Source organism: Colobus angolensis, unplaced genomic scaffold (genome assembly GCF_000951035.1).
Source record: "Colobus angolensis palliatus isolate OR3802 unplaced genomic scaffold, Cang.pa_1.0 Scaffold175, whole genome shotgun sequence".
In the NCBI taxonomy this organism is placed as follows: Eukaryota; Metazoa; Chordata; class Mammalia; order Primates; family Cercopithecidae; genus Colobus; species Colobus angolensis.
In genome coordinates, this window is record NW_012114877.1 from 5,600,399 (window position 1) to 5,623,114 (window position 22,716).

General features: G+C 43.1%; 2 protein-coding genes across 3 annotated transcripts in view; one reads left to right on the forward strand and one right to left on the reverse strand.

Moving 5' to 3' along the window:
* The window catches only part of CPVL (carboxypeptidase, vitellogenic-like), a 206,033-nt gene that overhangs the window by 141,547 nt on the left and 41,770 nt on the right, over nt 1-22,716 (reverse strand). The window contains exon 1 of one of the 2 annotated variants that reach the window (XM_011938618.1): nt 15,136-15,452. The exons of the other annotated variant lie outside the window; for it this stretch is intronic. The gene's annotated coding sequence lies outside the window, so the exon portion shown is untranslated. Of the gene's footprint in view, nt 1-15,135; nt 15,453-22,716 lie in introns of those variants that run through there. 2 annotated transcript variants of the gene reach the window in all.
* CHN2 (chimerin 2) overlaps nt 1-22,716 on the forward strand; it is a 384,101-nt gene that overhangs the window by 6,555 nt on the left and 354,830 nt on the right. The window contains 3 exon segments of the mRNA XM_011938647.1: nt 14,644-15,525; nt 15,527-15,538; nt 15,642-15,753. Coding sequence (XP_011794037.1) covers nt 15,379-15,525; nt 15,527-15,538; nt 15,642-15,753 — 271 coding nt within the window. The 5' untranslated portion in view covers nt 14,644-15,378.

Sequence of the window (22,716 nt, forward strand, 5' to 3'; positions counted from 1 at the left end):
TGGGCATAAGTGATCCTGCCAACTCATCCTCCAGAGTAGCTAGGACCACTGGTGCATGCCACCACACCCAGCTAATTGTTGTACTTTTCGTAGAGATGGAATTTCGCCATGTTGGCCAGGCTGGTCTCGAGCTCCTAGGCTCAAGCGATTCGCCTGCCTTGGCCTCCTAAAGTGCTGGAATTACAGGCATGAGCCACTGCGCCTTGGCCCACCTCCAGTCTTGAAAAGAGTTGGTGTAGTACTTCAATAGAGGCCCATGCTGACTGGGCCACTTTGCAAGTGGTAATACTCCAGGCAGCAGCTGAGCTGGAACGGACTCCAAGTTGACTGGACCATCCACTCATTCACTGAATAAATATATCCTTAGCTCATACAATGAATAAAACAGACAGCATCTGCCTTCATGAACTCAGGAAGAGAGACAGGCGAGGCTTTTAAGAAAATAAAAGCAGGATAAATGGAATAGAAAGGAAAGGGATCAAGCAGTGGCACTACCTGAGATAGGTGGTCAGGGAAGGCCCCCCTGAGTAGGTGACACCTGAGCAGATCTGAGGGCATGAGACAGTGTATAGGAAGAAGAGAGTTTCTGGCAGGAGAACAGTGACCACAAAGGCCATTAACAGGAAACAGTGCAGATGGAAGCCCATGGTGGGAGCCAGTGAGCCATGGTCGGAGTGGTTCGAAGGGGGATCAGGTATAGACTCGTGCTGGGTATTGAAAGCCAACCTGTGTTTTAGGGCACTGCTTCTTCCCAGCTCTGGATATCTCTACTAGTGTCCAGGAAGTCCAACAGTGTAACACTGCTAGCCCCTTGCTGCTGCCTTCTTCCCTCTGTAGGGGCAGGATGTCAGCTAGAAAGGTTCACCTTATGGGTACATTTGGATAAACTGGTCATGTTGGGCTCACCACACTCCCCATCCCCACATGGAGCGGTGCTTTTCTCTCTCCACCCTGTGTGAACCTGAGGATTGCTGGGCAAGTCTGCTCAACTCGGGCATCAGTCATAGGAAACCCATTTGCCCAAAAGGAAAAGTGCCATTCCAGCCCGGCCTCCCTCGTTAATCAAGCTGATGTTTCGCTGTCCTGCTGCCTTGCTCTTCTGTCTTATTTCTCAATTTCTTCAGAACTCAGGAGAGAAAGACAAAGTGCTGTGTTTTGGGCTCTCTCAGAGACCTCAAAAATGGAATTTAGGTTTTATTCTAGTGTAACCCCTCCACTCCACTGTCTTTATTTTCCTGCAAACATTTCATCATACATACAATTGAAGAAAGGTGTGGTTAACAGTATCAGCTTCATCAGCCATACCCAGAATTTAAAGCCCCATACAGTCTGGTTTGCTCACACCAACCCTGAAAAAGAGCAAGTGGGGCATGAGAAATGACCTCTCAGATCAAACCAGCCAAAATGTCTTCACACAGCTAATCCAAGGGCAACAAAGTCACTGCATTCCCTCACTAGGTATTTGAAAATCCACTGCGTATAGTATCTAAGGTGGAGACAACATAAAAAGCCCACAGACTGGTTCATCTGCTTCATAAGGCACTGAACACCCTCTATTATTGCTTCTGTCAGCAGTTTCTGAAAGCAAAAATAAATACATAAATAAAACCCCGTTTTCATTCTTAATGTATTCTGACTTCTGTGCATATCATCTTGCTAAAATCATTAATAATCTCCATATTTCTAAATTCAAAAGAAAAATCTGTCTTTATCTTTATTGACTTTTCTGACACGCTGCTACTGCCCCTTTGGTAAATTTATCGATGTCTTGCCTTCTGTAATTTGTGTTTTCATGGTTCTAAAATTCTTCTAGGATTCTATCCTCGGTCCACAGCTTATCACACTTCCACACACTAAAAAGTGGTCTCATCACTACAACCAGCACTTTCTGTGGACACCACTCAAAATGAGAGTGCCTCTCAAAAGCTTCTGCCTCATCTATCCAACTGCCTGCCTAACATTTTTACCTGATGCCCCATGGGTATATGAAACTCAACATGTCAAAATGGCATTTAATCCTGCTGAAACGTGGTGAGTCAGAAACATTTATTTCTGTCCCCTCATGAAACCTCTCTAAAATGAGAGTGAAGACATTTTTTAAAGTTCTAAATCCCAATACCCAAGAAAATAGGAGAGACAATAGTAAATGGGGCAGATCAAATTTTTGTTGTTAGATGGAAAGTGAACAGATAGTTTGCAGAGAATGAAAGCAGAATATAAATGAGAAACAAGCTAATTCAAACCTGCAACTACAGAAAAGGTCAAAACTGGTAAGTACTGTAGAAGGCAAAAGCGAAGTATGGGGCTGAAAATGGAGGAATTGGTATGAGTCTATAACAGCATTTAGATCCTCAAGTCCCTCCCCAATCTAAAAGAGGAGGTGAGAGCCTTATTCTGTAGAAAATTCATTATTTGGACATTTTCAGTAGAGACACTCTAGACTTGGGAATGTAAGAAACAGTGAAAGTTGGGGAGGAGATACCCTACTGAAAACTCAGAAAGTCTACACACTGAACACACTGACAGACCCCAGCCCCTTGAACACTCAGCAGTAAGAATGTTGGCAGTAAGGACTCTATACCTTCATTCTTCAGCTTCTGCAGGAGACTGAAGGATTCTTTTTTGCAAAAACTGCATTCTCTTAGAGAAAGAACATACACATAATGACATGTAGGATCCTCTAACGAAGCGTGTTGAATCCACCAATCAACCGCAGGGAGCCAGTAAACTGCTGACAAATCCCTTCAACACAGTGTCTAACCAGCAATTTAGTTTCTCACACTTAATACGTAAATAGACTTCAAGGAACTATTGGGTATTTGAGGAAAGCCTCCAGCTTGGTAGAAAATCCAAAAGAAACGGCACAAAAACAAACACTCACAAGAAATAGCAATGTATGAAGCAGAATAACTCTCCAAAAACCAAAATATCTTTAAGGAGATAAGAGAAGATATTGCATTCATTAAACAACAGAATAAAAAATAAGAACATGCTTCTGAAAATTAAAAATACAATAGTAGAAATCTTAAGAATTTGATAAAAGGACAGTGCAATTAAGTTATAGAATCTCACAGAAAATATAATTTGAAAGATAATAGAACTTTTAAAAATAGGGAGAAAAAAGATAAGGAAATTAGAAGATTGGTTCCAGAAGATCAATATCTGACTAATGGAAGTTCCAGAAAAAGATGGCAGATAAAATTCAGGGGAGATCGGGTGGCTCATGCCTGTAATCCCAGAACTTTGGGAGATCAAGGCAGAAGGATAGCTTGAGCCCAGGAGTTCGAGACCAGCCTGGGCAACATAATGAAATTTCATTTCTACAAAAAAAGTTTACAAAATTAGCCAGACATGGTGGCACACACCTGTGATCCCAGTTACTTGGGGAGCTGAAGTGGGATTATCACTTGGGCCCCAGTAGGTCAAGGCTCCAGTGAGCCCTGATCGCATCACTGCACTCCAGCCTAGATGACAGAAAGACATATTGTCTCAAAGAAAAAAAAAAAAAAAAATCAGGGTAAGGAATTATCAAAGAAATAGTGTGAAAATATCTGCAGAGGTATACATATGATTTTTCGGATTTACAAGAACCATCAAGTTCCCGGATCAATAAATGAAAAGATGAAGAACACATTTCAGAAATAAAGTGACTATTAGAAACTTTCCAGAGAAGAGAGAAAGAGAATGGTATCACATAAAAAGAATCAAGAGCCAAAATTGCATTAGTTTTTTGTTTATTGTGTTTTGTTTTGAGACGGAGTCTTGCTCTGTCACCCAGGCTGGAGTGCAGTGGCGCAGTCTCGGCTCACCACAACCTCCACCTCCCATGTTCAAGCTATTCTCCTGCCTCAGCCTCCTGAGTAGCTGGAATCACAGGTGCATGCCACCACGTCCAACTAATTTTTTTGTATTTTTAGTAGAGATGGGGTTTCACCATGTTGGTCAGGCTGGTCTCGAACTCCTGACCTCGTGATCCACCCACCTCAGCCTCCCAAAGTTCTGGGATTATAGGCATGAGCCACCACACCCAACCTCTATCAATCATGAGAGTAAATTAAATAAATATTCAGAAATATATCAGATTTATTTATTTATTTGTTTATTTTTATTTATTTTAGAGATAGGGTCTCACTCTGTCACCTAGGCTGCAGTGGCAGTACAATGCTGCAATCACAGCTCACTTCAGCTTCTAGCTTGTGGGCTCAAGCAATCCTCCCGCCTTAGCCTCCCAGAGTGCTGCTATTACAGGTATGAGCTACCACACCCAGCTAGATTTTGATTTTGATTTTTAATTTAATTTTTTTTCACCTGATATACAGCTTGGGAACCAGCCAGTTTTTGTTGTTGTTGTTGTTGTTTTTAATGTTTCTCATATACCACTTCTCAGAAAGCTACTGGCAAATGTGGTCCACCAAAGCAAGGATGTAAATCAAGAAAGAGGAAGACACGGAAGCCCAGTAACAGGGGAACTAGGACTGAAGAGGGGAAGTGAAATCACAGAATAACAGTTATATCTAAAGAGTCACCAGTGCATATTGGAGCAGTAAGACAGAGTGGGGGTCCACATGAGATGTCCTCAAGGAAGAAATGTATCTATAATTGACTACTGCATGAGCTTTTGTAAAAAATCATATCAATAAGGATATTACAGTTCTGTCAGCAAGTTTGGACAGAAGTTATAAGAGTGATAGAGAAAACAGAACAATGCAAAGAGACAATTTTTAAGTTGATGAAGAAAATGAAACTCTACAAGACATGGATTGCAATTAGAGTATACTACTTGGCTCAGCAGTGTGCAATATTTACATAACAAGGTAAACATTAGATATTGATTTAGCAAAAGAGAAAAATTATATCACCATTTGGACAGGTTGGAGGGTAGGAAAGTCAGGAGGTAAGGTATGTAAAAGTGGTAAATTCTCACCTTGTTGAATAAGTCAATAGAAAATACCTCAAATAAAAAGTGAAACTCTAAAACCAATAAATCAAGAAACAGATTAGGCAGATTACTTGGAAATTTGGAATTAAAGGCTAGAAAAAATAGGTAGAAGTATGAGAGGAGGTCTCAGAGATAAGAGAAGGATGGGGAGGGGTGGAGAAGAAGAAAATTTTTTATCGTGAGAATTATAACATTACTTTTATTATATTGACAAAAATCAAAAGTAGTTAAGAAGAACTCAAAAACTAAACTTATTATCTCCTTCCCTAAACTTGTCCTTACTTCCCTATTTTTCATCTTGGTTGGAAATACTCCCATCAACTCAAGTACTAAAGCCAGAAATCCAGGATGTATTCTTGATCTATCTGTTTTTCTCTGACCCTGCATTCCCACAGCCAATCAATCACCAACTGAATCTCCTAGATGTTTTTCAAATTCACCTTCACCTCTCTAAATCTACTCTCATGGCCTAATCCAGTTCTTTATTGTCACTTGTCTGGACTACTGCAAATCTCCAAACTAGTTTCCAACCTTGACTTTAACTCCTAATTAAATAAATCCCTCTATACTTCCCTCATGTGCTGCTGTGTCTCCTATTGAGGTGGCATCACTGTCTGGGGTAAATACCTGGGGTTTGCCATCTCACACCAAAATTAAGGACGTGGACACACACAAGGAGTGAGTTTAGGAGCGGAGGTTTAATAGGCAAAAGAAAAAGGAGAACAGCTCTCTCTCTTGCAAGAGAGAGGGGCATCTGAATGGGAAATCTGGCCCTTCGTGGAGTGCACCGGATTTTATAGACAGGCTTGAGGGGGTATCTGATTTATATAGACATAGATTGGCTCACAGATTGGCTGGACCAGGTATAACATTTACATAGCATGCAGGGAAGCTGGCCACCTCACCCTAACCTTATTTTGCAAATGGGCTTTCCACTTAGAAAGCACTATTGTCTGCTCCCTATTGCACACGTGGTTGGAAAGGAAAAGGGAAGATGGAGCTGCCATTTTGAACATGCCTAGCCCAGGTAGCCTTTCCCTATTGGCACAACTGCCGGCATTCACTCGTACAAGCTTCCAGCTTACTTGTCTATGTATGTAGCTCAATTTTATAGGCAGGCTGCTCTTTGTTAGAAAAGAAAATGATTTGGGGTCTGCCTTTCATTAAAAGGAAAACCTTACTGAGGACTCCTGTACCCTCACTATCTGCCTAAATAATTTCTTCTTAATGCCTATATCACTATTTTGGCAGGTCATGGAATTTATAGCGTTTAAAAATTTGTTATGCAGCAATAGATAACCAATACAGAGGCAGGAGAAAAGCATAATTAGGAAGAGGAGAAATAGGATGGAATCTAGAGAAGTCAGTAGAGAGCCGATAAGAGAGAGTTTTCTAGATAGGTTAAGAATCTTTATCCTCTAGTGATTAGGAACTACTGAAGGGCTTGACAATTTGAAAAGAGTACTAGGGACATCAATGTAAGGATGGACTTAAGCCAGAAAGACAGAAGGCAGGAAGGCCAGTTAATATGTTTCACAATAATCTAGAATAAAGATGATGGGAGTTCGAACTAGGGCAGGAAACTAGTAATAACAGCGTGGTGAGGGCAGACTTAAAAATAATTAGAAGGGGCCGGGCGCGGTGGCTCAAGCCTGTAATCCCAGCACTTTGGGAGGCCGAGACGGGCGGATCACGAGGTCAGGAGATCGAGACCATCCTGGCGAACACAGTGAAACCCTATCTCTACTAAAAAATACAAAAAAACTAGCCGGGCGAGGTGGCGGGCGCCTGTAATCCCAGCCACTTGGGAGGCTGAGGCAGGAGAATGGCGTGAACCCGGGAGGCGGAGCTTTCAGTGAGCTGAGATCCGGCCACTGCACTCCAGCCCGGGCGACAGAGCAAGACTCTGTCTCAAAAAAAAAAAAAAAAAAAAATTAGAAGGTTGACTGGGTGCAGTGGCTCATGCCTGTAATCCTAGCACTTTGGGAGGCCAAGGTGGGTAGATCACCTGAGGTCAGGAATTCTAGACCAGCCTGGCCAACATGACAAAACGCTGTCTCTACTAAAAATACAAAAATTAGCCAGGCTTGGTGGTATGTGCCCGTAATCCCAGCTACTCAGGAGGCTGAGGCAGGAGGATCACTCTAACCCTAGAGGCTGAGGTTGCAGTGAGCCAAGACCACGCCGCTGCACTCCAGCTTGGACAACAGAGCGAGACTTCATCTCCAAATAATAATAATAATAATAATGAAGAAGAAGAAGGAGGAGAAGGTGAAGGAGAAGAAGAAAGTAAAATTGGAAGAAACTTGTGATTATATATTAGAGTTGAAATAGAACAAAGAATCTAGGATGATCCCAGATGTGACTTAGATGGCTGGGTGGGCGGATGATGGTGCCATTAACCGAGAAAGAGAGAGACCCAAATCCCTGAGAGTGAAAATCAGCTCTACTGCTAATCAGTCTAAGATGCTCCCAACAGAACATTAACAATATTTCTATATACCCAAGGCCACTCTGCAGCTGCAATATGATGGACAGTCCTTTTTTCTGAGCAACTGCTGTATTCTTACCAATGATAGCGCTTTGTCCCTCCCATCTCCTGAACAGCGACTGCTGATAGTCTAAGTTCCTGAGCTGCCATGGGCACTTGGCAGCAGCTAATCCAGCGGGTACCTCTTCCCTGATCCCTCCTTTCATTCATTTAGCACAAGGCCAAACCTTTCAGAGGCTTCTTCCCACTTCTCCCATCCCTAGGGTATGTGTCCTCCTTTGCTGCACATACTGCTAACAAACCTAACTTTGTGTCATTATACATGTATTTCTCATATTCTCTGCTCAGTGGGTTTCAACTTCCATCCCACTTGAAAGGTATACTGAGAAAAAGTAAAAGGAAACTAAAAAACAGAGAAAAAAGAGACAATAAAGCCAGACCATAGAGGATGGCTGCGGGCTCCCTATAGTACATTTCATTCTAAGACGAGCAGGAAAGGCTCTGCCACAATTCCTGAATGTACAAGGTCAAAAGTTGCAGCCTTCACTTCACCGACAGGTATATCCTTGGGCAAGCCAATTCACTTCTCGCCTTGGACTTCAGTTCCTTCATTTGTAAATTCTAGGGATTTAGATGGACTATATAATTCCCAAAATTCCTCTCAGCTTGGAATGTCTAAGATTCTAAAAATGCAGCCAAGGAGATCAGGCTAAAACTGCTTCAGACTTTGAGACACAGCGATGATTCACGTAGGCTACCTTAATGAAAGAACTTCCACATCTGCTCTGGGTGCCCTGAACCTACACATTTCTGTCAGTGTTCATAAGACAACCTAAAAAACTTAAGAAAGGCTGTTTTTTTTTTTTTTTTGGCCGGGGGGGGGGGGCTACAGAACTGATTAAATTACATCTTTTTTGAGCACGAATTTTTAAAAAATCCTGTCAACAAAATTCTAAATCAGTGGCTTCCAGCAATTTTTCTCTGAAACAAAAGTCTCAGATTCTGCAGACACCAATGTTCACATACACGTGTACACAAGAACGGTGGAAAGAGTCATGGCTTCACATGGAGTGTGCGGTCTGCCACCTCAGAAAGCTCCTGGGTCCCAACGGCACAGGCAGTTCATTCTCCTGCCAGGCAAGTTAATTCCACCAACACGCCAATAGTTAGAAGGGGAGAAAACAAAACAAAACAAATTATTTCCACTTGACTTGCTGATTGCTAATAATATTCCCCATCAAGTAACCCGGGCAGGAACATTTCTCGTTTTCAGAATTAGCTAGGGCTGCCACTTCCCCTTGTGTCAAATATAAGGAAATATTTCCTAGGGTCTGCATATGACTCAGAATGGCTTCATCTTTATTTCACATTCTACATTTCTTATTGCTTGACTTAGGAGCATATGAGCTTTTCCCTAGCCAGGCCTTTCCCTGCAACCTACTTACCCTCCCTCAGCACTAAACAATCACATTTCTTGATCCATTCAAACATGCAGGCCTCGCCTGGGCACAGTGGCTCATGCCTGTAATCCCAGCACTTTAGCAGGCCGAGGCAGGAGGATTATTTGAGCCTAGGAGTTTAAGACCAGCCTACGCAATGTGGCAAGACCTCGTCTCAAATCAAAAAAATAAACATATAGGCTTCTACCCACACTCTTCTATACAAACAGTTTTCTCTCCTTTAACAGATCTCAACTCGTTAGAGATTTTCTAGCCATACAGTAAAGGGTGAGAAACTTTGCTAAAACTTGTGGAGTAATGATGAAAAGGGGACAGCATCTACCTTCAAGGAGCCCTCATTCTAGCAAAGAGAGACACACATGAAAACCAGTAAACTCTAAATACTGTCATAAAGCATGAGGAATGCAGTTCTGTGCCCCATTACAAATAAGCACTGCACTTAGTAAAGTCCTCACTGGAGGATGACCCCATTTACAATGCAAATCCTATTACTCACTATACAACTTGCTACTTCTAACTTTGGGAAAAAAGCATTGAGGAAGCAGCATAATTCTTATGGCTTCCAGAGTTAACTGGGGCTAATCTTGCTCTAGGCTCCACATTCTATCGCACTCTCTCTCCAAAGACTCACCAGGGAAGGAAAATAAGAAAAAAGCAAAAAGTGACCTTAGACAGGCACAACTGTGGGACAATGAGGGAAGGCAGAAGATTGATGGGGTAAAACAAACACACAAGTGAAAACAGAGCTTTTCTCCACTTCACCCTTAATCAGCCAGGGATCGAAGGTATGATCTTAAGGAGAATGAATGAAGTGACTGTTGAACTCAGTGAAGTAGGAAGGTTGCATGACCTTTGTACCACCAGCTTTAGAGGCTGGCATTTCTGAGAGGGGTTGGTCCTTCCTGTAGAGTTCAAGAAGTTGGGTGAAAACAAGGCACCATCAGAGGGCAGACATCCCACCAATTGTGCAGTAACCAATTGTGCAATGTGCTTTGAGCTTCCCTGCTGATCACCTTCCCAAAACAGAGGGGCCACAGTAAGGAGCCTACATGTGCAAACACCTAACACAGTGCCTAGCATACAGTCAGTAGCATATAGGAAGGAAATGCAGTCCAGTGGGAATAGCATGACAGATTTAAAATATGCCCTCAGACCGAGTGTGGTGGCTGATGCCTGTAATCCCAACAATTTGAGAGGCCGAGGTGGGCAGACCATGAGGTCAGGAGTTGCAGACCAGCCTGGCCAACATAGTGAAACCCTGTCTCTACTAAAAATACAAAAATTAGCTGGGCATGGTGGCACATGCCTGTAGTCCCAGCTATTCGGAAAGGTGAGGCAAGAGAATCACTCGAACCCAGGAGGCGGAGTTGCAGTGAGCCAAGATCGCCCCACTGCACTCCAGCCTGGGTGACAGGGAAAGACTCCCTTTCAAAAAATAAAAATAAAACATAAAAAAATAAAGTATGCCTTCACAGCTTCAAATGTGGTTTCTGCCACTTAAAAACTCTGTACCTCGGCCGGGCATTGTGGCTCATGCATGTAATCCCAGCATTTTGGGAGGCCGAGACGGGTGGATCATGAGGTCAGAAGATGGAGACCATCCTGACCAACATGGTAAAACCCCGTCTCTACTAAACACACAAAAATTAGCCAGGCGTGGTGGTATGCGCCTGTAGTCCTAGCTACTCAGGAGGTTGAGACAGGAGAATCGCTTGAACCCAGGAGGCAGAGGTTGCAGTGAGCTGAGATTGCACCACTGCACTCCAGCCTGGACAACAGAGTCTCCGCCTCAAAAAAAAAAAAAAAAAAGTAGCTGTTGCCTTGTGAAAAGATAGACAAGTTCATTAAATTACCTGGCTTCTGATCTGGAAGTGGGTTACCTGGAAAAAGCATTGTACGCTCTAGAAGTCCTATATAAAAAAATTATTTAACTTTCTCTTTTTCTTTCCTCTGCCTCACCTTACCCCCTGCACTTCCCAGAATGGGAAAAGGAAGGACTTACTTCACTTTACTAGTGTGGATATGGTCTTCTAGTTAGAGACTGTGGTCAATTATTAAGGAGAACTGCAGCCACAATAACACTGTAGATAAACAGGCATTAAAATACTAACAGATCATTGAACACCTGTATTTATTTTTTGTTCCAAGAACTCCATATATTCAGATTTTCTTCAAGATCTTGTCCTTTTTTTTTCTTCTTCCGTACATTCCCATTCAACAATCCCTTGAGTATTAATCACTAGTCCAAATGTTTGTTCAGTCCTGACATTGCTATTGGACGTTTCAGGACTGTATCACCACTGTCAACTGTCACCTCCACAAGGATAACCAATCAGTCCCTCAAACCCACTGACTCTATAACAGGACATCATCATTCTCCTCAAACTTCCTCCTTCTATGACTTGCAGATGCTTTTTTTTGAGACAGAGTCTTGCTCTGTTGCCCAGGCTGGAGTGCAGTGGTGCAATCTCGGCTCACTGGAGCCTCTGCTTCCGGGTTCCAGTGATTCTCCTGCCTCAGCCTCCTGAGTATCTGGGATTACAGGCATGGGCCACCACGCCTGTCTAATTTTTGTATTTTTAGCAGACACAGGGTTTCACCATGTTGGCTAGGCTGGTCTCAAACTCCTGACCTCAGGTGGTCCGCCTGCCTCGGCCTCCCAAAGTGCTGGGATTACAAGCGTAAGCCACCACGCCCAGCAACTTCCAGATTCTTAATGATGCTCCCTTATTATTGCAGATGCCTGAGTTCTAAAACCAGAAGTCCTCAAGTCGTATCTGTCACCAAGTGCTATTCTACTTCCTTTTTTCTCTGTTCTATCCACAGTTAAACCCTTACTTCCCCCGAGACATTTACAAAGCTTCCTAACACATCTCTCAGACTTACAGTCCTTTTCCCTCCAACTTAGCCTAACGCTGATACGGCAATGAGCTTTCTAAAACACAAGGCACTCCCTTCCTCCCATGCCTTCAATGGCTCCCACCTGCAACCAGGATAAAGTATAAACTTCCTACGATGAAATGTAATGTCCTCTACCATACAACTCCAACGTAACTTTTCAAACCAAAGTTACATGATCCCTTCACAAACTCCAAGCCTGTGCTCTGCCACATCAAAACTCTCCTTGCTCCCTAACCCTATTCTGCCTTTTATGTTTCTACGGCTTTGCTTAGCAAACCTCCAGGCAAAGGGTAGGAACTAATCAATGCCAGTTGATTAATCAATTGAAATCAATACCCTGGCTTCTAATCAATAATAGAATATAGGGAGATTCTAGATTGCAAAATTTTTTGACTTTTCTGAAAGTTTAAATCTTTTCATAATCAAACACTGGGAAAAAACATTAGTGAAATGAATAAATAAATGAGAAAATGAATCAGTTGGGAGCTGGGTTACATTGTCTCCCAAGAATCATACAGTACAAAAAGACATGTCAAGCAGTCTTTCTGAAAGAGGGGTAATGGGACACACAGTCTCAAAAAGGAAAGGAGGAAGGGCTTAGCCTCAGGGTTCTACGTAAATATTTTGCCCTGTAGACAACTCTAAGCAGTTTAAAGACAACCAATAACTAGAATCAAACTAGAGATAAAAAGTTAGGAGATAAGTCCCGACTGTATTGGAAAGATAAGCTGCAAAGAATTTGCTTTTTCAGGCTCCAAGATGTAAGGACACAGTCCTTCCCCCTCTTTCACCACCACCACCCTGTCCTGCACTCCAGGGTCTGAGTTAAAGCAATAAAAGCATGTGATTTCATGTTCAAGGTTATACCTATAATATCTCTGAAGGCAGAGAAATCTCAATACCCTGGTTTCAGTTCAGACACGCTGTAATAGCTGTCTTGTAAACTGTCTATTAAGGCTTACATCTTTGAGCTTGCAAATATAGTATAAAAGTTCAACCTCCATTACTGTTTTTACCAGGAAAGTACAGTTCTTAGCTTTTTGCCCAGCTTACCTCTCTCCCAAGTCAATATAGATGTCAATGAGTCATTGTTCTAGAGGTATCTTTCTAATTCTGAGAAGCTTGCCTACTTCTTTTAAATGTTCTTGGTTCAGTCAATGAAAATCCCACACTATAAAGCCATTGGAAATGTTAAACTAAAACAATCATGTTTGCTCTTTAGTGAACCATACTTCCTATTAAGAAGGGTCACTGGCCAGGCACAGTGGCTCATGCCTGTAATCCCAGCACTTTGGAAGGCGGAGGTGGGAGGACCACTTGAGGTCGGGAGTTCGAGATCAGCCTGGGCAACATGGCAAAACCCCATCTCTACCAAAGATACAAAACTTAGCCGGGCATGGTGTTGTACACCTGTAATTCCAGCTACTCAGGAGGCTGAGGCACCAGAATCGCTTGAACCTGGGAGATGGAGGTTGCAGTGAGCCTGAGATGGTGCCATTGCACTCCAGCTTGGGTGACAAAATGAGACTCTTATCTCAAAAAAAGGAAGAATGGGTCATTACCTATTCACCTTGAGTATCTGGGTGATAATAAACAGATATCTGATGATACCTGAGGCAACAACTGAGTTCCTCCCCTCTCATTGCCTTAGTTCTGTGCATCCGGGGTAGTATTCAACACTCAATGTTTCCTCTGACAAACTAGATGTTCCCCAAAACAAAAACAAACTCATTTTTTTAAATTCTGTTATATCATTTGCTTCTTTTTTTTATTTTTTGTGGGGAGTGAATTGGTAGACCCAGCGGACTTTCTTAACATACTCTTCTAAGTCATTCAAACTGTCAGTCAAAACCCACCTATTTCTCAGATTAGTAGAATCCCACTATAAAGTGATTTATAAACTGGATTTACATAAACTGGGGGACCAACTGCCCCTCCCAAACAACTCCTATAAAAGATGAATAAAACAACACCGTGTTAAGAACACTGACACTACATTATAAAGGGTTTCCCCTGTACTTAGATAGCATGAGGTATACATCTAGAATGCCCAATTAGTCAAACGGTCTTGACGACCATGCAGACTTTCAGATGCCAACTAAGTCAGTGCAGTGTATTTTTCCAAAAGTGCTCCAATTCTCCTTTTGGACAACTTTCTTAAACATTATTTATCAAACTAATAAAATGTATTCTCGGTGGACTTTTTATTTCTGCTTACATCTTTGTTCTTACTCATCCCAAATCAAAGAAAGGAAAAAAAAAAAAGGAGTTGAACATTTAAGCGGGGAAGGGAAAGGCAAGTACTGAGAGGCTCCTTTTTCATTTACTGATGCCAAAACTGAGGCTGTGGAAGATAAGTAACGTCCCTGATGTCATCCAAGTAGTGAATACTAGAACCAGGAATTGCACAGAATTGTCCAGCTCCAAAACCCAAGCACCTTTCTTGGGACCCACTGGGGTTGCAGAGAAGGTGGGGGGCTCAAAGGTGACTGCACACGGGTCATGCGTTGCCACAGTCATTACATGGCCAGAGTTTTAAACATTATTTTGTTCTGTCTTCACCATAGACTTCATCATCAATCATAATTGATGAGGAAAATTACACTTAGCTGAGAAGCCAAGTCCTGCGCTAGGGAGGCATTTTCTATATGTTATTTCTATTTCCAATAATACAATTATTTAAAAAGAAAAACTTATTATCTCCATCTTTCAGATGGAAAGACTGAGGTTTAGTAGGCTTAAATAATTTGCCCAAGGTCACTAACTAGCGAAGGCCAGAGCGGGGATTTAAATCCATAAATATTTCAAAGTCCTTTTGCTTCTGTATCACCAAGCTGATCTGCACTTCGCAGGGAGCTGCTTCCACCTGTCTCCTGTGCCCTTGGTTTCTCCTAATCCTACATTCCAAGAATAAAAGTCTTCCTACGTGTTTTCCTTCCTAGGCTGAAGCCAAGTTTCCCTGCTTTGGGCACGTTCAAATAGAAGGCATTTTCCGCTTCTCCTGCTTCTGAGCACCTACGAAATCAACACATCCCCAAAAGACGCGTTGAGGTGGTAAGGGAAAGTGTCCTGCACCCGCCACCCTCCAGCGCTAAGAGCGGTAGAGGACCCCACAGCTTCGCACTTCCCCAGAGGAGCTCCTGCAGTAGGAGGCGCCTTCTAGCCTGGAAGAACGCTAGGTGCGACAGTTACGCCAGGAACTTTGAAAAGTACTCCCTCGGCTGCGCGCACGCAGTGCATCGCCAATGCTCCAACTTGAAAACTTTGACTCGGCCACGACCACCCCATTCCAGTCTCACCCTACGGCGCTGCCCCCTGTTGGTGCTAAGGGCTTTTGAGATCACCTGTTCCGCGCTCCCTACGTCCGAGGGACCGAGGCGAGGACCTGTCGCGCTGAGCCGCCACGACCGACGCGGGAAAAGCAGCACTTCCGCGGCGCAGTCGGTGCTCCTCCCAGGGCCGCGGTGCGCAAGGACCCCAGCCGGTTGTGCTTGCAGCGCTTCCCAAGTCAGGCAGAAGTGAGGCAGCCCCACCCAGTCATGAGGACCCTGCAGAACTCGAGCCTTTAAGCGCTCCTCTAGGCTCACATGACCCAGACCTACAGGGCAAAAGGTATGTCGTGTCCCCACCTCCTGGTCCCAGAAACCTGTCCGCACCAAGTCAGCGCTTCCCATGCTGGAAGAAGCAAGCGGCCTTAGGGTGGAATCTTAAAAATTAATAAAGATCGTCGGCTGCGGTGCAATTCAGGTTGGTTTGTCCCTTTGTTTTATTCTGATTTTGTCTCCCACTTTTTAAAATCTGCTATCTTAGAATTTCAACCCTGTATTTTGAAATTATCTCTGCACTCTAGGACTTACTTGCAAGCCCAGGATTTACATTTGGAAAGCGAGTCGTGTTTGATTCCCACTTTTTAAAAAGGCAACACACATTCACTGATGGTCTACATTCCAGCTGCACTAGCAGTAAGCGCGCACCAAGTGCCACAGTCCTGGCAAGCACTCTCCTGAATCACTGCGCTGGAGTCTCAGAGCCACCTGATGTGTTCTGTATCATTATACCCATTTTGCAAGTGGGAAACACAAACTAAGTGAGGTTAAGTAACCCATCCAGGGTCACATTGCTTTTAAGTGACTTGAGTGCGTATTATTAACCATCACCAGGTGCTGGGCATTGAGCCAGACAGTAAGGGAGCAAGAACTAAAAAAGGCAAGGCGGTTGCAATGGCAAGTAGATAACACAAAATAAAGTAAGCTCATCATTATCAGCAACAGCAGCATCAACTGCCAGACAAGTGGGAGAGGCCATGGGGAATCTTCTGCACTGTCCCCGGCCAACCTCCATCTCCTCACAGCTAGCTGCAGGAGTGAGCCCAGGGAAACCCGCAGTAGAGCAGCCTAGCCAACCTGACAGTCAGGGGAAAAAATTGTTTTATGCCACTTTCAGTTTCGCGTAGTCTGTTATGCAACTAAGGCTAACTAAAGCACTAGTTTTATGAGCTGGAACAAACTAATGTCACTGAATATCTGTTTTTTCCTAAGTACCTACTTTATTGGGTTGTTGTGAGGACTAACTGAAAAAATGATGTGTAAATCACCCCGCACAGAGTACGTGCTCAGTGACTGCAGTCATTCTTTGCTATCATACCTTCTATTTGGAAGTACTTCCTACCCACCTACCTCTTTATGGAGAAAAATCGGTTTGTGGGAAAATAATTTTTTAAGGCCAAAATCAGCCCACCTTTAATATTTGCAGGACCCAGGGCAAAAGTACAAACAGAGATTTGTATGCCAGATACCTAAATATTTAAAAGTTATACACGAAGTTAACAAATGATTAAGTACAATGAGTTCTACCTTCCTACCTAGACAAATATGCCTTGGGAATTGACATGAAAGGCCAGATTGAAACTATGGATGATCTGCACTTAAATATGATGGTGCAGGGACAGGTGGTTTCTAGTTCCTGGTCTGCAGCCACCTCCTCTCTTCCCACAGGGCTCTAGTCCATTGGTGAAAGCTCAGTCCAGCTTCCCAGAAGCAGCTGTCCCCAGCCACCTCTTGGGCTCAAGAGTATGAACACCAGAGTCAGCAATGTTAGCCCATGGGAGTACTGACATTAGCAGACAACACTGCTGCTGGTGTGCAGACCCTTGAAGGAGGCTCAGTGCCATTTGGGGAGGGAATTTGGAATTTGCCTTCTAAAGTGTGGGCCCTGGACAAGGGCTCCTTGGGTCTAAGTATAAGGACAACTACTGGCCAAACAATACCTATGCCCACATGGAAACACTTAAGAATTAAACTGAATTTTATAGTAAACACAGGATGAGTCATACTGTAGCATATTTATTCAAAAACAGGGTGTCCCAAAAGTCTTCCTGCAATTTTAATAACCTCAAGGCTATAAAAGCTGCAACTTACAAGAATACCATTTGAAAGTTAATTTAACACTATTTATCTCTGTGAGTGTTGAATAACATATTTTAATTTTCATTTTTGTTTCAGTTCCCCTGAGTGAAATATGGCATACATTAACCAGCAAAGAAAATTACAATTACATTTATTAAAATAATTAAAACAGAGTCAAAAGAAGTAAATGTTCAAATGAGTTTTGTAAGTTTGTAGCATTTCAACTTAAGAAGTTATTAAAGCTTAAAACTGCACTAACCTTTTTGGGCTACCCTGTATTTGGGTTTGTCGTGTGTCAGGTTCTGTGCTAGACACTTGATTAAAAAGAAAAAACAAGGAAAAAGATAGTCTTCTTTAAGGGATTTGAAGTTTAGTTGTGGGGAGGAGATGAAGGGGACACAGAGATTGATCCCATCATACAATATAAGTGCTGTAACTGGGGCTGATAAAGTGTATGGGGGGAACAGAGGACAGGGACCAAATGACTCTGCTCGAAGAGCCAGGGGAATCCTGTCAGAGTAGGTGACTTGAAGCTGGACATTAAAAAATGAATAGCCACTGAGGGAAAAGATGGCAGCACAGGCAATGAGCAGGCCACCTGCACTCAGGTTGATGCTGTGCTCTCGGACAGATGGACTATGCGACACCAGGCATGTTCAGGGTGGGTCGGGGGTTAACTAATACTGAGGTTAGAAAATTAGACTGGAGCCAGCTTGGAAAGGACGTGAATGCTGAGCTCTAGAGACTGATGTTGTTCAAAATTAGTAGATTGGGAAATCTGTTTCTCTCTTTTTTTTTTTTTTTTGAGATGCAGTCTTCCTGTGTCGCCCCGGCTGGAGTGCAATGTCGCAATCTCAGCTAACTGCTACCTCCACCTCCTGGGTTAAAGCGATTTCCCTGCCTCAGCCTCCCGAGTAAGCTGGGACTATAAGCGCCCGCCACCACGGCCAGCTAATTTTTTGTATTTGTAGTAGACATGGGGTTTCACCATATTGGCCAGGCTAGTCTCGAACTCCTGACTGCCAGTTATCCACCTGCCTTGGCCTCCCAAAGTGCTGGGATTACAGGTGTATCCACCGTGCCCAGCCTGGAAATCCATTTTCTTAAAGAAAGAATAAAATAGAACAAAACAGTACAGAACAGAATAGAACAGGAGTATGTGTTTTCCAGGGAGGTTGTAACTGAGTGGCTATAAACAGTAGAAATTTATTGTCTCATAGTTCTGGAGGCTACAAGTCTGAAATTAAACTGCCAGCAGGGCCAGGTTCCCTCTGAAACCTGGAGGGGAAGGATCCTTCCTCACCTCTTCTAGGTTCTGGTAGCCCCAGGTGTTCCTTGGCTTGTGGCAGCATCAATTCACCCTCTGCTTCAGCCTTCCGGGGCTTTCTCTCTGTGTCTTTTCACAGTGTCTTCCCTCCATGTGTCTGTCTCTGTGTCCTAATTTCACCTACTTATGAGGACACCAATGACATTGGATTAGGGCCCACTCTAATGCCCTCATTTTAGCTTGATTACTTCTATGAAGACTCATTTTCAAAACAAGGCCACTTCACTGCTGCAAGAGATATTTTTAACCCTTTTCTTGTACTGAGAATAATCAAAGGTGGGCCAACAAATCGGTTTGCAAAGAGATTCGTTGAGCCTTCTTCTCTGATTGGCTTTCTTGAAAACAAAGATTTAAAACTGTCAGGTCAATACACTTGCATATTCTAGCAAGGTTTGGGATTGTTAAGCCCTAGTGGTTCAGAGCATGGGTCAGACCCAGTTCAAATCTAGAACCTTGCACCAATGACCATAAGCAAGTTACTTAATCTCAGTTTTCTCATCTGTACATGATAAAAACACTATTAGCTATCTTGCAGTGTTATTTTTTTTTATTTTTATTTTTTTCAGACAGAGTCTCGCTTTGTCGCCCAGGCTGGAGTGCGGTGGCGCGATCTTGGCCCACTGCAAGCTCTGCCTCCCGGGTTCATGCCATTCTCCTGCCTCAGCCTCCCGAGCAGCTGGGACTACAGGCGCCCGCCACCACGCCCGGCTAATTTTTTGTATTTTTTTTTAGTAGAGATGGGGTTTCACCGTGTTAGCCAGGATGGTCTCGATCTCCTGACCTTGTGATCCGCCCGCCTCAGCCTCCCAAAGTGCTGGGATTACAGGCGTGAGCCACAGCGCCCGGCCTTGCAGTGTTATTAAGAGGAAGAAATGAGATAGGAGTACATATAAAGTTCTTGTCATATATAAAGGCTCAATAAATGGCAGCTATAACAATAATAATGGTGATCATGACAATCAAGATTCTAGGCTGTGACTGCAGTTCTTTCCAACTGTCTATCCAAGACAACTAAATTGTATCTGGACACCACACAAAAGCATGCCTCTCACTGACCTATAGCCGGAGCTTTGCTGTGCTCCTTAAATTCCAGTTAAGAAGACACAGAGAACAGATCATTTACACATCTTGATCAGGTAAATACAATTCCAATTGTCTAAGTGTGTAGGTTTGATTTTACATTTGCAGTTGCTGCCACCAAGACAAATGTGGAGCTGGAAAGGAAACAAGGAGAATTGATTAACCTTGTAGGCAGTCATGCCCCTCTCGGAAGTGTCTAGGTCTCTCCCTGCACTTGTCAAGGCTTTTATAGCCATTGTTCCTTTACAGTGTTGTTACTGATCTTCAATGGGCCGCCTCGCAGCGTGGAAACACAGCTCAGAGGCACAGCGAAAAGAGAAATGTCACAGCCCCCACGTGCCACAATTAATTGTTCAATAAACACTTTTCTTAAGGAAAGAAGCCAGATGTGTCACACCCACACACTTGCAAAACAACACTGTGCTATTAAAAAAGGGAGGGGTGTGTGGTGGATCCGGCTGAAGAAAGTCTACAGCTGTTCTGCACCTTAGCTATAAGCACTGAAGGCTTCATTAAGTGAGAAGTAGGCCCAGGTGGCGGTAACCAAACTATAAGACACAGGCACATGCCCTGATCAACTTATTGAAGTGCTTCAGTCTTCTTGTACTTGGTAAGGAAGGGGCACCTCCTAAGACTAGCCACAGGCTACAGACTCCAGGGAAGTTGTGGATAATTACATGGTAATTATTTCTAATAAGTGCTTCCACTCTCAGCATGATTATCCTTCCCTGGGTTGCTTGCCTCCTTATGCCTGGTTTATGTAGGGAAACAATGTCCAAATTAATCTACGTCTTTTGTAAGTGAGCCTATACCCCTTTGACGATCCAGATGGTTTAGCGCCCTTTAGCAGCAGGTGTTAAGGCTTTCTTACAAAAGGCATATTTTCGGTTTCCCTTCGGCTATGGAAAAAGCCAGGCAAATAAGACTTCGGTGGTTTAAGGATAAATTATGGGATTAATATAGACATGGCAACTAAGGACAGCTGGGCAAGCCCTGTGTAAAACAAAGAGAAATAATTACAGCGAAACTTTGGAAGGATTTTATGGTTTGCTCAACAGTTTTCATATATATAATATCTTAATTTTCACATCAGCCCTGCGAGGTATATTTTGATATTATGATGCACCTGCCAATGTGCTCGGGATAGTATCTGATTAAGGGCATGGCCTTAGGAGTAGATGGAGGGGATCTGAATCCCAGCTCAACCACTCGTTAGCTGTGTGACCTTTGCTGTGTTAATTGACCTCTCTAAGTCTTAGCCTTCTCATGTATGGGAAGAAAACATTACCAACCCTACAAGGCTGATCTGAGGATTTGATGAAATTGTATGTGTAGCCATCAACACAATGTCTAGCCCATAGCAAGCAGATCATTCGTTGGCTGAAGGAAAGACGTTTGCAAATGACAAACAGTGTAAAGAAACGTCCTTGGGTGAAGCAGTATTTGGAGTCTCTTCTTTTTCTCGTTTAGGTTTTATTTTATTTTCTTCTAATGGAAATAGTGGTTAGTGCAGGTGCTCTCCTCACTCATATTGTGCCTATGGAGACTTGCATGATCCAAAGTGGGTTATCTAGAAAAGTGATTCTATAGCCTCTGAAGGGTTTTCCAGAACATCAAGAACTGGATTACATCATCAAATAAAGGAATACAAGTAAAATGGGCAAAAGGTATTTTTTGGTAGGAATGCTCAAGCAATTGCATAAAACCTTATATTACTTTTAATTCATGGCAGCTCAGGCTAGACTGCTCAGAACTTCTTGCTGGGTTAGCTGCTATGGGTTTAAAGGATTCCCCGTTGATTCTGAGACAGCTGCACCTAGGAGCACCAAGCACTGAGAAAGAGAAAAGGTGCTAGAAGGCCAGTCCCCAGGTCTCTTTGTTCTCTATTCTCAGTTCCTGGCTAAATCTTTCTTGCTTTCCTCATCTGAAAATGGAGGTCATAACAACTCACCCACTCTATCCACCCTTACTGAGCCAAGGAATCTGAATGCACTAGCTAAATGATACAGTGCCTGTCTTATGCCACATGTGACACCATGATCACTAATGTGATATAAATCGCCTGGGCTTAGTTTGTTCCCATCCACCCCACCCAGAGATCTGTCAGCAAAAAGAAAAAAGGAATTATCCCTTCTCCTTCTCAGAAGAAAAGTGACCTGACACTGAGTTGTTAAATTCTGGGCTCCTTTGCTCTGAGACAGTTGGAAGAGTTAACGCCATTTTTTCTCTTTCAGTGCACCCCATTGTTAGTTTCTCTCAGTAAATTTTGACCAGAAACAGGCAAACAAAACAAAATACACTCGATCCTTATTATTCATGGATTCCATATTTGCAAATTCTCCTCCATGGTCCGGATAACAAGGACCTCAGAATTCCTTGTCCAAATGTCCACAAGCTGGCTTCCAGAGCCTTCTTGGACTCATCCTCCATCCAAGAGGTGGTCAAAGGCCATGCTTACAGAGCTGGGGTGTGCAGGGAAGGATGTCCAGGAGAAGGACAGGTGTAGAGGTAGTGCTCTACATCACCATGTTCCAGCACAGAACTTCAGGAAGTCTCAGAATTATAAACTCAAATTGATTTTCTAGGTTGCTATCAAGGTATACTTTTCAAGGTAAGAGGGTATATTTCATTTAACAATCTGTTCCCTGGTTTATAAGTGTTACATAACTAGACATATGGTATGTGGGCCTCCATGTGTACTCTTGCCCCAACCCTCCAAAGAAAGAGGTAGGCTTGGAAAGAAATAAACAGCTGTTGATTTAAACTACAGTTGACCCTTGAACGCATGTGTTTCAACTATACAAGTCCACTTATAAAAGGATTTTTTTTCCAGAAAAGTGCCACTGAGTGTGTCCACCTTCTCTCCCACCTCCTCTACCTCTTCTGGTTTTGCCACCCCTGAGACATCAGGACCAACCCCTCTTCTTCCTTCTTCTCCTCCTCAGCCTATTCAATGTGAAGACAATGAGAATGAAGACCTTTATGGTGATCCACTTCCACTTAATGAATAGTAAATACATTTTCTCTCCCTTATAATTTTCTTTTCTTTTAAACGGAGTCTCACTCACTTTGTCGCCCAGGCTGGAATACAGTGGTATAATCTCGGCTCACTG